Source organism: Vidua chalybeata, chromosome 9 (genome assembly GCF_026979565.1).
Source record: "Vidua chalybeata isolate OUT-0048 chromosome 9, bVidCha1 merged haplotype, whole genome shotgun sequence".
Classification (NCBI taxonomy): domain Eukaryota; kingdom Metazoa; phylum Chordata; class Aves; order Passeriformes; family Viduidae; genus Vidua; species Vidua chalybeata.
In genome coordinates, this window is record NC_071538.1 from 14,933,871 (window position 1) to 14,949,904 (window position 16,034).

A 16,034-nucleotide genomic window follows, 5' to 3' on the forward strand; every position below is an offset into this window, starting at 1 on the left:
TGGAGGACAGTAGTATCCCTGCAGGGGGAAAGCATTGTCCCCAGATGGACTGGAGGGCAGCAAATATCCATGGCACAGTAAGGGCAGCTGGCTTTGCCCTGTACACTTTGCCCTAGGTGGGCGCCTTGTTAGGCCCCCCTGCACTGCTGAGTGAGCGGGGGGTCCCCCAAGGGGTGGAGGGGATGAGTCAGGGGCTCTGCCTTCCAGCCAGCAGCTGGAGGTGGCAGACAGGACTTCCCCTCTGTACTCCACAATCCCACTTCCTCATCAGATGGTGTTTTCTCCCACCCCCACAAAGCCTCCCAACTTTTCAAACTTTTATTAAATACAAAACCCCCGGTCTCTACGACCGAACGCTGCATTCAACGTACGCTGAAAAAAGGGTCAGACATTCAAATGTACAAAAGTCGCCGGTGCCCCCCAGCCCTGGCAAGCTGCCCTGCTCCCAACCCCACTGCTCCTAGCCCCCATGGAGCATCAGGGGGTGCTGGGGCTCCCAGTCCCATGGAGGGGCACAGGGCTCCTGCCCTGCATGGTCCCGGCCACTCCTGCCTGCAGCCCCCCTGCCCCTGGCCTGGAAGCAGGAAGGCAGACAAGGGGAGACCTCAAGGAGAAGATTCCCTCCCTGCTGGAGGGTGCACCAGCCCCCACCAAGACGTGCTGGGGGGTTCAAATCAGCCCTATTTCCCCCACCAAAGGGGGGGAGGGCAGGTGAGGGCAGGCGCAGACAGGGGCTGCACACACACACAGCACCTGCCTTTGGGGAAGGGGGATGGGATACAGCTGCCATCCCCCCAGCCCTGGGGAAACTGAGGCACAGCGAGGGGCATTCACTAATCAGAGGTCTCTGTTTGGCAGAGCTGAGACAGGGCCCGGCTCTAAGCACCAGACTAAAGCAGAGGAAGACAGCAAGCCACGTCTGTGTGCCCAGCAGCATGGGCAGTGCCTGGCCAGGGCAGCAACCTCACCCTGATCCTGCCTGCCTGGGGGCCCCAGGCTGCTCCCATCCCCAGCTGGGGCAGCAGTGGCTCCAGCGCTGGTAAAGGGGGAAGCCTGCACCCCACTTCTCACAGCGCTGGTGGGGACCCTCCAGCTCTCACAGAGTAGTGGGATTTCACCCTCCCCACCCAGGGTGCAGCCAGGAGCTGGCATGGACTGGGGGCTCCTTGCCAGGCCTGGGCTTGCCCCCTCCCTCTGTGCCAGGAGCTGCTTGCAGGGCAGCTGGGCTCATCCACCAACACACCACGTATGGGGCAGGGGTCCTGCAAACACACTCGTGGGGATGGGGGAGATGGAGAAATCCTAGGGACCAAAGGGCCAGCTGGGGGGCAGCCGTCTCCAGAAGGCAGCAGAGTAGGCAGAAAACATCCCTGTCCAGTTCTGGCTCTTGAGCTGGGCAAAACTCGCCATGCCCAGCCAACCCCAGGCACAGGGGTTCCCAGTGACAGGAGCACTAGCCACGGGCCAGGCGGGGTGGTGGCCTGCCGATCTCCACTGTGATGTTGGTGTACATGGGCTGGCGGGAGATCTCCACCAGCCGGTACTGCAGCGAGCTGATCCCATCCCGCTTCATCGTCATTTTGGTGTTCTGGATCTTGGTGAATCTGGTGGAAAGAAGAGCAGGATGAGGATGGAGGGATGTCTTGTTGTAGTGCCAGCAGTGCTGGAGGGGTGAGCAGCCTAGTGATCGCCCAGTGTCCCAACTGCCCCAGCCCTGTGGCTCACTCACCTCTGCGGGTTGGGCTCGTTGTGTTTGTCGCGTTCATGCTTGATCATGCGGTACCTCCCAATGCGGATGTCGGGCCTCGACACCTTCATGCCATTCAGGGATATGCTGGGGGCCAGGAGAAGGGTGGGATCAGTGTGCGAGGACCAGGGTAGGACATTCCCCAGCCCAGAGACCTCCAGGGTCAGACCCCAGGCAAAATAAACCTGTCCCTGGTTAAACAAAGTTGTGCCAAGCCAAGATGAGCAAAGCCAGGTCCCATCCAGGTCAGTGTCATGACCTAGAGTGCCACATGCCCCATGGCAGTGTGCCCGAAGTGCCACTCCCATCCAGGGACCGGCAGCTGCATTCAGCCTGTGCCGCAAACAGGCAGCCGTCCATGTGCAGCCAGCCATCCCTCCCCTCCCTTCCTCCCTCCCTCTGCGGCCCCTGCCCTTTACATTCCCTGAATGCCGCTGCCTAGCCCTTCCCTTGGAGCCCTCCGCCCAGATCAAGGGCTGCCTGAAGCTCTTTCAGAACCCCACACACTTCTTGTCCCCCACCCTGAACCCACCTTGCATGGAAATCACAACTGTGCCACGTGTCCAGGACTCCTACAAGGGTGTTTTGCTAGTCTGGCTATTACAGGCTGGTTACACCCCACTGGCTGCACACTGCTTCCCTGGGCAGCACCATGGGGAAACCCATGGGAGGTGAGGTGGCCATTGTCCAGCTCTGCCACCCAAAGCAGGGTGTGGGGGAATTGGGCTTTGCTCAGCTTGCAGCTGTACTGCTGCCTGATGGCTGCTGGCAGGAATGACTCTGTGGCTGCTGCAGGGCCACCACTAAGATGCTTCCAAGTCTTTAACCTCAGCCCTGGACATATCCAAGTCTAGCATCCCAGCCCCTGTATGGAGCAGAGCCCACAGGCACACCATCCGGCGGATGCAGTGCATACCATGCCGCAGGCTTCAGCCACAAGAGAGGCAGAGGAGTGTCCTGCAGCCCCCAGCGCTCTGGGAAAGGCCAGTTTCATCCATGAGGGTAATCAGCCCCAAAGTTGGAGTGTAATTCAATCCCTCCCTGATATGTGACATAGCCCATGTACATCCCCCACAAAACTGGAAACACCAGTGCTGTAAGAGTGCTAATTCAGCACTTGGTGGGAAGCCTGGTACACCCCAACCAGTCAGTCCTAGTGAGGGGTTGGGCACCTACCGATTAAAGATGTCATCGTCCTCTCCTCCCCAGCCCCAGTACTCATTGGGAAAGCCATTGATCTTCAGGAACTGGGACTTGCTCAGCCCAGAGACACCGCCAAAGTATCCGGCATAGGGCAGCCTGCAGGTTGACAGCAAATGGGTCAGCCCCATTGACAGCAAATGGATCAGCCCCAGGAACAGGCAAAGATGGAGGTGAGCTCCATGGGGACCCCCAAGTACAAGTACTAACCCGTTCCTGTGTCACTCTCCTATCCAGGGCTCTGTGCCCTGGGTCCATCTCTACCATCTCAGGTCCACAATTTGAGCCATTGACCTTATGCCTGCCCCAGGTGGCAATCAAGGGTGGTTGCTCTGATGCCATCCCAGAGAGATATTCCCACCCTGCCTGGGCAGAAACACCCCAGCTCCCCAGGGCACCCACCTGAACCCGAATTTGTCCATGCCAACAGCAAAGTGCCGTGGCTGCTCGTAGCAGCGATAGAGGTTGCGATCGTCCATGGGGATGAGATCCACATCGCTGAAAATGAAGCAGTCATACTCCTCGTCGTCCTTGAGCGCCTCCATGAATCCCACGTTGAGCAGCTTGGCCCGGTTGAAGGTGTCTTCACCGAACTGCAGAGCAAAGCTTAGCAATGCCTGCTTGTCCACCCTAGCCCTGCCACCCCTTGCCCCTGCCCCCTCACCTGGTTGATGATGTAGATACCATAAGCCACCTTCTGCCGGCGCAGGATGGGGTGCAGGTAGTGCAGCCAGTACTTGAGGTGGTGCTCGCGGTGCCGGAAGGGGATGAGGATGGCCACCTTCTGCCGGGGCAGGCAGTCTGGGGGGGTGTACTTGCCACCCTGGCGCACATCAGGGTTCTCCCGCTGCACTCGCTCCATGCTCATGGGAGAGCTGAACTCGATGAGCAGGCGCCCAACTGTGAGAGGGAGGGCAGGGCAATGCCCACAGGACAGGACATGGTCAGGGTCATGGTCACCTGCCGCTCCTGCCCAGAGTGGTAAAGCAAACAGCGAGGGGGACCTGCAAGGGGGATCGGCACTGCTGAGGGCAGAGAGCACTCAGAACCTTTCCTAAACCGGGGCAGAGAGACTGGGCTAACAAAACCTGAAACCAGCTGTCCTTATACAGTTCCAGGCTGTGGTTTCTCTACTATTTCATGGGGAAGCCATGCCCACGGCCCAGGGGATAAGGATGTCAGCCATGAGCACCCACCTTAGCCCCATGTTCAGAGTCAGAGCCCAAATTCATCCCCAATGCTCACCCAGCATGTCTCACCTAAACCAGGAGGTGTCTCCTGGCAGGGCTGCAAGGGCTTCTCAGTGGCGGACTGGTTGGTGCTGGGCTTGGTGCTGGGGGATGGGGCCTCAGCACCGGCTGGCCCATAGCTGGGAACGGTGCCGTTGGGGCGGGAAGAGTTGGAGAAGGGGTGGGCGCGCGAGGCGTTCCTGGCGTTGAAACGGCTGAAGAAGTCCAGGTGCTGCGCGTAGACGTCAAAATAGAGGATCATGATGATGACGAAGTGGAGCAGGCAGAGCAGCAGCACGGCCTTGCAAATCCTTTCCAGGGTCACCCCCAAGAGCAGCCTGGTCATCTTCTGGGCACGGGCAGGCAGACATGTGCGCTTGGCGGGGCAGGGAGGCTGCTCCAGCCACGGTCCTGATCCTGCCAAGACACCTCACACTCAGGACACCACAAGCCTGAGCCCCCAACCCAGCCCAAATGACACTGGGACAGCAGGAGCAGCACAGGCCTGATGCAGACATGAAAGGCTTGCAGGCTGGTATGCCAGAGAGAACCTGCGGGGGAATGCTGCACCTGGATCCCTGCTCTGAAGGCACACCCATGAAGATATGAGAAGTCCTCAGCCCCACATAGCAAATCACCTCCTTGCTTTCCTAGGCCAAGACCAGAATAGGACAGATCCACTCCCCTTCCCTTTTTCCCACCCAGAGAGAATAGGCAGACACCTCCAGACATGCCACAAAGAGCCCCCACGAGGTTGAACCCTTGACAAAGGCTACGCTCTCCAAAAACATGGCCACCCTGGCATGTCCCAAGAGCACCACAGGTATTCTCACCAGCCACCCCTTTCTGAGGCACCCCACTTCCCTGCTCCCCATCCTGCTCCCTCCCCACAGAGCTACACCCCAGCAGCAGCACCAAAGCGGGGCAGCAATGACAGTCATGCTGGCAGGGGCCCTTCTCGAGGCACCCAGCGGGTGAGCAGCTGCACGGCAGACACCGAGCCAAGCCAAGCAGGACATCCCAGCCCCTCGGAATCAGGGCTCCCTGCCACATCCAGGGGGCTCTGGCGTACAGTCAGTGGTGCAGATCCTCTCCCCTCCTCCTGATGGTGAGGCCTCCTGAGACACTGGACTCTGGAAGTCAGGGTCCCCTTATCTCCCACATGACGCCTGGAGCCAGGCCAGAGCCCTGCTGGGAAGCCAGCTGGGAGAGTCACTAGAGAGTCCCAGAGAAGTCAAACCATTCAGCCCTTCCCAGCTCTGCCACTGCCAGGGCTCAGGCCACAGCACAGCCATGCACCCCAGTTCCTGCCCTGAGCCCTGCCCTGCTAGTCCCTGCTTTTAGGGAAGCTGCTAGAACATGGCAAAGCAATCACAAGGGACAGGCACCAGGGTTCACAAAGCCCTGAGGACCTGGGACAGGCCAGAGCTGCTGGGTGGTCCCTGGGGGGACCCTGGTGGCTGGGGGTCTGCAGCAGGACCCCCAGCAGGAGTGCAGGTAGCACCCAACAGTTACTGGCAGCTGCTAGTCCTGTCCAGTGGGGCTCCCCAGGAAGCCACATGGCACTGAGTCGGCAGTGATGGCCACACTGGATGGGTATGAGGATCAGAGCTGAGGTGTGAAGCAGGATCCTTCGCCCAACCCTGCTCTGGGGTGTCCTCTCCCAGTCACAGGACTGACCCTGGCAGGCAGATCCTGGAACCCACCACAGGCAGGAAGATGCTGGAAAAGGCTCTGAGCCCAACACCCCAACTATGTCTACCTTCCCTTTGCAGGATGCAGAGCATACCCCTGTGGATAGGGGTGTCCTGGCATGTGTCAGCAGCACAACTCCACATCCAGTTTTTGTCTAGAAAGTAGCCCTCTGAAGAAAAGCTAGCTTTGCTGTTATTGCTCAGACTTTTCCCCAATCACACTGCCTTGTCACCCCACACAGTCCATGATACAGGGACCTGTGTGCCCCAGCACCTGCCAGAAACCCTCCCCAAAAACCTGTGCAGTACATGGAGTGGTGGTGTCTCAACAGCCAGATGGGGATTCAATAGGGAAAAATCAGAGCTGGTTTTAGGGGCCCTTTGATAGAATGGTCCATGATGCAAGCAGAGAGTAACACTCAGCAAGAACAAAAGCAAAGCACTCCATCAAGCAGTGGCCACAGGACACCACCAACATGAGTGTGTTTAAACTGCTAAGGAGGGGGCTATGAAATATGATGTCATCTCCCCCGACCGCAGCAACTGTGCAGGGTGTGAGAGGCCAAAAGCACCCTGGGGGTGGGGAGCTGGTCCCCAGGGTTTCAAGCCAGTGCAGAATGTGCCATGGGGCTGGTGATGCTCAACCCCGTGCTCAATCCTTCTTCGCACAAGACATCCCAGGGCCGGGAGAAGGGAGGCGCGGTGGGAGCCGGTGGCCCCGATGCCCTAAAGGTGGCAACCTCCTGGCCAAAAGTGGGGCGAGGAGCCTCATTCAGCGCAACTAACACTCCCCCGCCCCCTAATTTTTCCCAGTCCCCGAGACATGCAAAAACTTGTTTTAAAAATGAGAAACAACCTCAGAATTAGGCTTTTTCCCGAGCCGGAGTGGTGCCGCCCATGAGTGACCGGGATCGCATCCCCCGGGTCGCATTCCGGGCCTCACCCGCCCGGCCAGGCCTGCCCGCGCCGCTTCACTCACCGCGGCCTCGGGGCTGCCGCGCCGCCCCGGCGCTGGTCAGCGGCCCCCGCCGCCGCTTCCTTCTCTTCCTCTTCCTTCTCTTCCTCCTCCAGCCCCGGCCGCCGGCCCGCGGGCTCCCATGCCCGGGGCTGCGGGGGGCCCAGCCGGCCGGGCCGCCGCACCGCCGAGAGCCGCAGGGAGACGGGGCCGCGCCCGCACGCCGGCTCCGCCCGCCGCCGCCGCACCGGGCGGGGCCGCCGCCGCCGCCCGCCCCGGAGCCAGGAGGGCAGTCCCGCAGGCACCGAGGCCCACGGATCCCACGGATGCAGACACAGCCGGGGGTGCGCGATGCCTCCGGCTCCACCACGGGATGCTCAGCCCTCGGCCCCAGGCGCGGCAGCGGGGACCCTCCGAGCACCTCCGGGACACAGGCACTGGATGTCGCGGCCTTTCTTCGTTCCCTTGCTGCTGGAAGGCAGCGCTTCCAGGGAGCCACCTGTGGCGACTCCCACGCTCCCGGCCGTTCGTGCTGGCTCAGCGTCCGTTGCAACCTATTTGTGGCTCCTTCCCCACCACCACCACCCTTTCCATGTTTCAGTGCGAGGAAACACTGGGAATCTCACTCTCCTTACCACAATGGCATCAGTGAAAGATCGTGGTTTGGTCCCACCACAAGTTTGGCCCGCCACAAGTAGTTTTTGCTCTGTCTGCAGCCTTTCCCTTCTGCCACCTGCTCAGCTCCCTTCCCCAGCACTTGTGCCTCTTTAGAGCAACCCTGTCCCCTGAGCACCCTCCTCCTCCCATGCCTGGCTACTCACCCAAGCCAGGGCTTTCCAGCTCCCTTCAGGAGCTCCCTTCAGCAGACAACCTTTCAGAAGAGAACTGAACGGCAGCTACCCAGCCCAGCCCTGTTCCACCCCTGCAAACAAGCCCTGCTGAAAGCAGTCCAACTTATGCCTCCAGCTCTTGGTTTGGCTCCTCAGCAGGTGCCATTTTTCTCATCAATACCTACACATGGTTACCAAAATATCTTTTAACTCCTGCTGCTGCTTCTAGGTGTAAGATCCTGGAGCCTTGTTTAAGCTTTTTTTCCTCTGCTTGAGCAGCAGGTGTTCAGCAGGTGTTTAGTCCAAGGCCTGGAACACAAGCGTGCACACCTAGAACCACAGGGCGTGCTCACCTTATCACTGCTGGCTATGGTAGGCAGGCTATGGGTCACCCTGAGAGTAGCCCTGATGGGTCTCATATCCTTGTAAGGAGCCTGTGGGCCCATTCCCCTGCCAAAGCTGTGATATACACAAGCAGGATTGAGAGAGTGGAAAAGTATCTCACCAATGCACATTTCTGACAGCAGATGCATTTCTAACTGGGCAGGGCAGGGCAGGGCAAGACCCATCCCTGAAAAACAAGTGGGTGAGTCTTTCAAGACAGCTGCTAACCAGGAAGATTATTAACCCATAAAGCAGCTTTTCTAACTCTAGCACAGCACAGCCTCTCCAGCCCCAGGCATCTCCTTCCTAAGCTTGGTGTGGGTCTGATGAAATGGCTCTGCAGCTCCCACACAGAATAGGCAAAGTCTGCTCACACCCGACGCTGTTTCTTCAAACCGGGCAGGGCCAGTTTGTGTCCTGCCACTATACAGATCTCACATTGCTCCTGTGAGAGCCTCTGGCCCCAGGGGACATCCAGCACAGCTAGCAGGGGCAGTGGCTTGGTTTTCCCCCCACAACTGTCATGCACCCAGGGCTGAAATATACACTGCAGCCCCAAAACTCATAGGACAATCTGGAACAGAGGCAGGAGAGCAGCAGATCTCAGAGGGGTCATGCAGAGGCAGCTGCCCTAGTTCAAGGGCAAGAATCAGCAGGCTCCAGTAGTGTCACTGTTGCCCCAGCCTGTAGCATCCTCATGGGAAGAGAGAAGGGCAGCTCTAAGCGAGCATCTGCTCTGAGACAGCACTGGAAGATCAGTGCTCTCTCTATGAAGGTATACTGGTAGCACAGTACGAGGGCCTTGTGTTGGATACAGCAGATGCAGCAGCCTCCAGGCTCTCTGCAGAGCACATGCAGAAGGACCTTGTTCTTTCCCTCCCCCAAGCAGCAGATGAGCTGCAGGTCCAGCTGTCTACAGCCAGCTTCTCCACACTATTCAGCACAGCCAGGGACAGGGAACAGAGCCAGCACAAAGCATCCCCACCTCTGCCTGGACAGAGGGGACACTGCAGACTGGAGCCCCAGCATGCAGCCAACAGTCACACCAGGGAGCTGCTGGCTGAAGGATGTCCTTTGAAGGGGCGAAATTTTCACTTGTCTGCCCTTCTGGTGCTCCCCAGCTGCACAATGGGGCTACGGACTGTGTACACCCTACACTAAACTATCTGGAAGGGAGGTGAAAGGCCCAAAGCAGCTTGTGTTGGGCTCACGTTGGGCTGCTAGGAGCCTCACAGAGGCAATTCAGAGCTGCCTGCTGCCTGTTCCAACAGCCTTGTACCTGCTCCAGGCAGCAAGGCACAGCTCTGCGCTCCCACAGCCCAAAGAGGGTGGCTCTTGCAGCCTGAGAAAGCAACAGAATTAACCCCACACAGTCAGGACACAACCAGGCTCCTGGAACAGGACAGGGATTTTGCCAGAGGCACAGAGAGGAATCTCTCAGCACTGGGGCAGCCCAAACCAGCACTTGCTCTCTGCAAACCTCCCTAGCATGCACAGGGAAGAGAAAGAGCTGGACAAGAACCATATTTATTTCACTGACACAGGATTGCACCGATGGTTGATCCTACACACTGGGGATAGGCAGCAGCAGGGTCCCACAAGCTGGGCCAGGCTGCTGGGGGCAGAATTCACACAGAGAAATTTGTTTCTTCCAAGGGGCCGACTGATCTGCAGGACGGGGCTCTACGTGGTCAGGCTCCTGCTGCCGATGCCAGGAATCTCCCACCCCATTCAAGTATAGAAACATTAAATAAGTATATACAGAACCTCTTGGGGTGGGCTGGAACAGGCTGAGTGCAAGAGGGCTCAGCCCATCTTTACTTTAGATGTCTAGAAAGAAAGAAGAGAGGTTAGGTTGTTGCCCACAAACCCCAGCTCACACCCCAGTCCCACCCAAGCACCCCAGGATCATCAAGAAGCTGCAGAGAGCTTATCAGTCCCACCGGTAAGACATGAGTGTCACACAAGGTGCACGCAAGGTGACACTCTCGGTGACAGAGGGGCCATCAGAAGGGTTCCCAATGTTGCAAATAGGCACAGTATGCTCTGGAAAGAGCTCTGCCACCCCAAACCTTGTAAGCAGCCTCCCCAACCCAATGAAGAAGATTGTGCTGAAACCCAGGTGTGTCTCCCTGGGGCTGGAAAGCATCCAGAGTGACAGCACCTTGTGCTCACTTAGGCCTGGTGGCCTCAGGAAGCAGGTACCTGCAGGATAGCAACGATGACCCCAAACAGCCCTATGGCACTGCCAAAGATTTCCACGATCAGGATCTTGACGAAGAGGCTGGCATTCTGGGCATCAGCCAGGGCAGCCCCGCTGCCCACGATGCCCACACAGACGCCACAGAAGAGATTGCATAAACCCACGGTCAGACCAGCTCCAAACATGGAGAAACCTGTGAGAGAGGAACGCTGCAAGAGCGGGATGTAACCTCCTTCCACCTGCACCCAGGACAAGCTGCAGAAGCTCTTTCTCAAGGTGACAGAAGACCAGGAGCTGCCAAGCCCCAGCAACACCCTATTTGGGGAGCAGGACTGCTCTGAGGTGTGCCTCAGCTCCCACAGTGCCAGGCCAATGCTCCGCCCAGGGGAGGAACAGTACTGCTGCTGGTCAGCACAGCCTGCTGGGTGCAGGGGGACCTCGAGAAGGTAAGTAAAAAGCTGCCTTTTGGCAGAAGAGTCACATGTCCTTAATACACCAGCAGCAGACCATGAGTGGGTCAGAGTGGGGGTCAGTGCTCACAGCGACTGCACCAGGGACCCAGAAGTCCTTACCTGCATGGTAGTTCCTGGCTCCAATCTCTTCTGGGGTGACTCCATTGAAAGGCTGAAAGCACAGGACCTGGGTTAGTGACAAGTCTGTGGTCTCTGGAAAAGGTACCTGTCCCTGATACAGCCAAAGGCAGCCTCATTTCGGCCAGAGCCAGTCCCTGATTCCACATCATGGCTTCATGGAATCTGCCTTGTGGGTGCTCTCCCAACCCTCTTCATCACAGGCAAGGATCACTACCAGCAGTCCAGGGGCTCCCAAAGGCACAACAGTGTTCCAAGTCCCCACAGGGCTACCCCTCACAATACTGGCCCATGACCAGCTGCCCATCCCCACCGTGGCCCCGAGGCCGGCGCAGGGATGGCACGGCAGCCATCCACTCTCCCATACCTCAGCCATGTTACTGATGACTATTGCCATGATGATCCCGTAAATGGCCACGGCCTCGCAGAAAATGATGCTGCGGGAGAAAGGCAAAGCCTGAGCACAGCGTCTCAGCCAGTCTGACCAGCAATCCAGGGGAAAGACCCCGCCCCAAGGAGCCCCTGCCACTTCATGCCCAGCCAGCCAGACCCCTCCATAGCCATATGGGAAGCTACCCACTGCTTTACTTTCAAGCTAGGGGGAGCTGCCAAACACAAAGGCTGGTTCTGTTGTGGCACCTGAGTAGGCTGCAAGGATCCTGTTGGAAGCAGGTCTAGGAAGCCTTGCCCTTCACCAGCCTGTTTCTGCTCCTTGTGGAAGGGTTGTGCAAGGAGAACCCTTGCCTAGGCAGGATGCATGATCTCAGGGTGTTTGTTTTGAACACACTGGGCTCATTCACAGTGTGATATCACACAGTGACCCTTCACAACAGCACTCTGGCTCCTTTAGGGCTCTTTGTTTTGAAAGCAAACAACATCAGCAGCTCAGCAAGGAACAGTCTGCCAGCAGCACCCAGCTAGAGAGCAGACAGAAGTCTCTTCACTGGGCTGTGACCTGCCCCACTCAGGTGCAGCACAAGAACTAACCCCAGGTCTGTGCTTACCTCACCAGATTCTTTGTTTTGATCCGCGGGGCTTTGACTCCACCACCAATGATGCTGGAACCCGTGATGTAAATCCCCCTGTAGCAGACAAGGGTGGTTGGTGGAAGGTCTGGCACTTGCAGGATTCTATACAGAAACCAGGATCTCTCAGCTGAGCAAAGAATCAGGCATGCAGCTGGGGGACACTGAGCACAGCCTAGTCACTCTCAGGGTACAAGTGGCCCCAGGCTGCACCACCTACACCAGCAGAACTGCTGGGGCACAAGAGCCACCATGGACAGCTGGGCTCAGGGGTACAGCTTCCAGAGACTTCCCTGTGGGCTGGTCCACCCAGACCCCCCAGCAGTCCAGCCCCACTGGTGTGGTGACCCACAATCCTACATGTATGCATTGTTCTACCCTGCTCTGCTGTGGGAAAACTGCAGTGTATACACAGCTACCAAGGTGGGACAGCAGGAGAATGCTGAAGAGCCTGTCCCACTCACCAGGCAGCTCCCACCACAGACAGGGAGATGGCCAAGCCAATGCCCAGGTTGGACCACATGTAGGGTGAGGTCTCTGTCAGAAACCTGGAGAGGAAGAAATGTCCTGAGTTAGCACAGAGGCTGAGCCCCCATAGTCACACCACACAACCTATCCCAAAACAGGTACCCCTCCACCAAATTATGAAGCCCAAGATGGGTTGGGCAGCCAGACAGCAGGACATGAGAACCTCTGTCTGCCAGCCAGAAACACAAGACCCTCACCTGCATGGATCAAGATCTTCCTCCCAAACCCTCACTGTGAAGCGGAAGCCTGGGCTCGGAGATGTGGAGGGCAGAGCAGCAATAGCTGCACCAGGACCTCGTACGGAGCCAGCCACAGGAACACAGGGGCTGCATCCATCCCACCTCCCAGGGAGCAGAGGCCCTGCTCACTGTAGCTCTTGTTCTCCTGCGAGGCAGTGACCGCTGCCCATCACTCAAAAGCAAGTGCTGCTCCTGGGAGGCACTGCCAGCACCACCTGCCTCCTCACACAGCCCTGAGGATGCCCGAGTTTACAGGGAACTCACCAAGCCACATCGAAGCGGAAGCCCAGGTCAAATATTGTGTAGCAGATCCCTGGAAAGCAAGAACAAGATGGAAACCTCCAGGGAGGCACCAGCTGGATCCAGCACTGCCAGTTCTCCCCCACCTGCTAAGCCTCGAGGCAAAGGCCCATGAAGGAGGGTTACTGGGAAGACTGGCATGCAGAGCTGTGGGGCAGGGTGTCCCCTCCCAATCATACCCCTGTGATCCCAACACTTCCACATCAGCACAGGACAAACAGCGTGGGTATGAGATACTGTCAGACCTCATCCCAGTCTTGCCCAGAAGATGGTCATGGTTGTTGTCACACCCATTTTCTATTCCCTGGCCCTGCTGAGCTACAGGGTCTCAAGGGCAATCCACAGCCCTGTGCCCCAGCACGGTCTCCACTGTGGCTCTCCAATGGCTGTTGGACAGCCACAGCTCCAGGGGACCAGCTGTGAGCTCTTCCCTGGCACAGGAGGGACAAGAGGAGCAAGGCTGTGCCCTGACTGACCATCACATGCTGCTACATCACCATCCCATCAGCATTTGTGTTGCTTCCCTGGAGCCCATCAACATGAGAAGCTCCAACTTTCCTCCAACTGTGGGTTCAAGACATGACTGTTGTTCTCAGCATCTCCCCCAGGGTAATTTCCAGATGTATTTATACTCCAGCACAAGTGGGAGACTCCAAAGCATCGTCCTAAGAAACTCAGAAAGCCCTACCTTTCCAAGGAGGGCTTGCCCTGCTGTGCTCATCTCCCACCAGGAACCATAGCCAAGAGTCACATTCCTGCACCGACCAGGCACATGCAGAGGTGCTTGCACCAAAACCCTGCCTTACTCTGAGCTCCTGAGTGGGAAACGTGGCTGCAGACCAGAAGAGACACTTGCTCTTTGCTGGAAAAGGAGGGTGACCCAGCCCTAAGGAACTGATAAGCACAGGCATCGTGGCACTGTGTGCTCCACGTGAGGCACAGAGGGTGAAGGGACAGCTCCACCATATCTGACTGTAACCAGTCAGTGGCCGTGTGACGCTGATCCCGCATAGAGTTGGGAAAAGAGGAAATGGGAGATTGGTGAAATGCTCGAATGCAGCAGAGGTCACTCTTCATTACGTGTCCCACTGCTCCCTTCCACCCCAGAGTAGCAGCCTGGAAGCAGGGGGTGATGGCAATCTGCCCAGCAGAACTATGGGGGCAGGACCATGCCCTTCCCTGAGCACAGCCAAGACCTGCAGGACAATTCTTCCCACTGGAAGGCCTCAGCACTGCAGGTCTCTTGCAGCAGGGATGTCCCCATTCTTGTGTGCTCACTCCTCCATGTACAGCTCAGGTCTCAGCACCCCACTCACCACCCTCAGGGGAGCACACAAGCCCTGTCAGGCAAGCCAGTGACCCCCATAATGTGAGGTGGCAATACTGATCACTCTTTCTGCCACAGATTTAGGGTGCCCCCCTCCCGTGTAACGACACACAAGAATGAAGAATGGTGCCAGCACAGCCAGGGAATACAGAGGAAAGCCTCAGCCCAGCCTGCAGGTCTGGCAATCTTCAAGGATGATCTCTAGTGCTGGGTCCAGCCAGTCTGTTACTTGTGTTTTGGCTTTGCTGCTTGGCTGTCAGAACAGGAACTGAACCCAGCCAGCCTCAGCTGCCTCCACTCCGCAGAAGTGGTAAAAGAAAGCTACAACCAGCTCAGGGCAGGTCCTCAGGGCACCTTTCACCTCTTCAAGAGTAGGTGTAAACTTAGATTTATATGCAAAAGAAACAGAGTAAAGGACACTCTCCTGTGAGCTCTTGCAGCCCTGAAGACAGAAGGACAGAAGATAGGGCAGCAGGACTGGAGGATCAAATCAGGGCTTAGGACAAAGACAGAAAACACAAAGAGACACTGCTGCAACACCACATGGAGCAAGACCACTTCCTGCTCGTGGTCTTCCTCAAAAAGGGACTGCAACAGGGCAGGGGAAGTTAAGAGTAACTGGGCTCAGCTCAGCAGGATTTTCCGACAGTCTCACCTCCAGAGGGTGAATCTGCACTGGTGTGAGCTACATGATTCAGAGAGCCCAGTGAGGCAGCCCTAGGCCCACGCTGGGTTCACCAGGCCCTGGAAACACGAGGGAGTGAGACACCCTTCACTCCGGACTCATTCTCTCCCCTCACCCAAACACTGAAGCGACGGCCAAGGTTTCCCCAGGCTCTGCCGCGTTTGTGGTCACTTCATTCTGTGCTAAGAGAAAATAACCACCAGACCCAGCACAAAATCTACCTGCTGGCCCTAGGGCATTAAATCCATCCTCCAAAAGCTCAACACCTTCAGCGGCAGTGCATGGGCTGCCATGAGCTGCAACGCGGCCGAGCAGCAGCTCCACCATCATCCAAACTTTGCACGTTCCCTCATGCTGCCACAGCTTGGCAAAGCAAGGCCATCTCTCCAGCCGAGAGACACCAACCACCAGAGCCTGAAGGACCAGGCTGCTCCTGCCTTTACCTCCCCCAGTCTACCAACCCCTGACCGGCACCAGCACCCTCCTGCTCTCGCACGCACACAGAAGCAAATCAACTGCCCAAGCCACAGGCTCAGAGCGCTGAAAGCTGCGCATCCAACAGCGACTGGGAGCTGCACGGCGCCGCCGGGGGCTCCGAGGGGGCAGCTCCGAGCCCCGAGGGGCGCTGCCCAGCCTGGGGAGCCCCACAGCAGCACGCTCGGTCGTGCCGTACACCACGGAGCAGCCCTAGAGAGCACCGCGGCAACCGGCCTGACAACACTGAATCCCTCAAAGCCCGGCTTCCTTTTCCACACCAAAGCAACCCTCCCAGCCCTCTGCAGCAAAGGAGCAGCCAGTACGGGCACAGGCAGGAACCGCAGCCTCCCCTCGGGCCCGGTAACCTCTCCTGTCCCACGGCTCATCCCGCAGCGCAGCCCCCGGACCCCCTTTCTCCGCGGCCCCGCGCCCTCCCCGGCCCCGGCGCTGACCGACGCCAAGCAGTGTGGTCCAGAAGGCGAGGCCGAGCCCCGAGTAGAGCAGGGCGAGCCCCGTCATGGCGGCGGCGGCACCGGGCGGCGCGGCGGGAGCAGATCGGGCCGGGTCACCTGACCCGCGCGCAGCACGTGACCGGAACTGCAGCGCCCGGACGGAAGTACC

General features: G+C 58.2%; 2 protein-coding genes across 3 annotated transcripts; both read right to left on the reverse strand.

Moving 5' to 3' along the window:
* Positions 1-302: 302 nt before the first annotated feature.
* On the reverse strand, positions 303-7,011 carry B4GALT2 (beta-1,4-galactosyltransferase 2). 2 transcript variants are annotated; one of them, XM_053950067.1, is made up of 7 exons: positions 6,850-7,011; positions 4,207-4,593; positions 3,612-3,847; positions 3,350-3,540; positions 2,924-3,046; positions 1,730-1,834; positions 303-1,604 (listed from the first exon to the last, which is right to left on the reverse strand). In XM_053950067.1, the coding sequence occupies exons 2-7, from the start codon at positions 4,520-4,522 to the stop codon at positions 1,454-1,456; spliced, it is 1,122 nt and encodes a 373-aa protein (XP_053806042.1). In that variant the 5' UTR covers positions 4,523-4,593; positions 6,850-7,011; the 3' UTR covers positions 303-1,453. The 2 variants fall into 2 exon arrangements, with proteins under 2 accessions (XP_053806042.1, XP_053806041.1); XM_053950066.1 differs by lacking the exon at positions 6,850-7,011 and adding an exon at positions 6,727-6,747.
* A 2,744-nt stretch (positions 7,012-9,755) lies between these two features.
* ATP6V0B (ATPase H+ transporting V0 subunit b) lies at positions 9,756-16,020 on the reverse strand. Its single transcript, XM_053950068.1, has 8 exons — positions 15,866-16,020; positions 12,889-12,937; positions 12,322-12,405; positions 11,837-11,914; positions 11,200-11,269; positions 10,815-10,866; positions 10,245-10,435; positions 9,756-9,869 (listed from the first exon to the last, which is right to left on the reverse strand). The coding sequence occupies exons 1-8, from the start codon at positions 15,930-15,932 to the stop codon at positions 9,846-9,848; spliced, it is 615 nt and encodes a 204-aa protein (XP_053806043.1). The 5' UTR covers positions 15,933-16,020; the 3' UTR covers positions 9,756-9,845.
* Between the last annotated feature and the right edge of the window lie 14 nt (positions 16,021-16,034).

Excerpts from the sequence above, each read along its gene's own strand:
- B4GALT2 (XM_053950067.1), bottom strand. The coding sequence starts at position 4,522 with ATGACCAGGCTGCTCTTGGGGGTGACCCTGGAAAGGATTTGCAAGGCC. Across the intron at positions 3,848-4,206 it reads GGAGACACCTCCTGGTTTAG|TTGGGCGCCTGCTCATCGAG; the intron begins GTGAGACATGCT and ends TCCCTCTCACAG. Across the intron at positions 3,047-3,349 it reads ATGGACAAATTCGGGTTCAG|GCTGCCCTATGCCGGATACT; the intron begins GTGGGTGCCCTG and ends GTCAACCTGCAG.
- ATP6V0B (XM_053950068.1), bottom strand. The coding sequence starts at position 15,932 with ATGACGGGGCTCGCCCTGCTCTACTCGGGGCTCGGCCTCGCCTTCTGG. Across the intron at positions 12,938-15,865 it reads GACCACACTGCTTGGCGTCG|GGATCTGCTACACAATATTT; the intron begins GTCAGCGCCGGG and ends CTTGCTTTCCAG. Across the intron at positions 11,270-11,836 it reads AAAACAAAGAATCTGGTGAG|CATCATTTTCTGCGAGGCCG; the intron begins GTAAGCACAGAC and ends TTTCTCCCGCAG.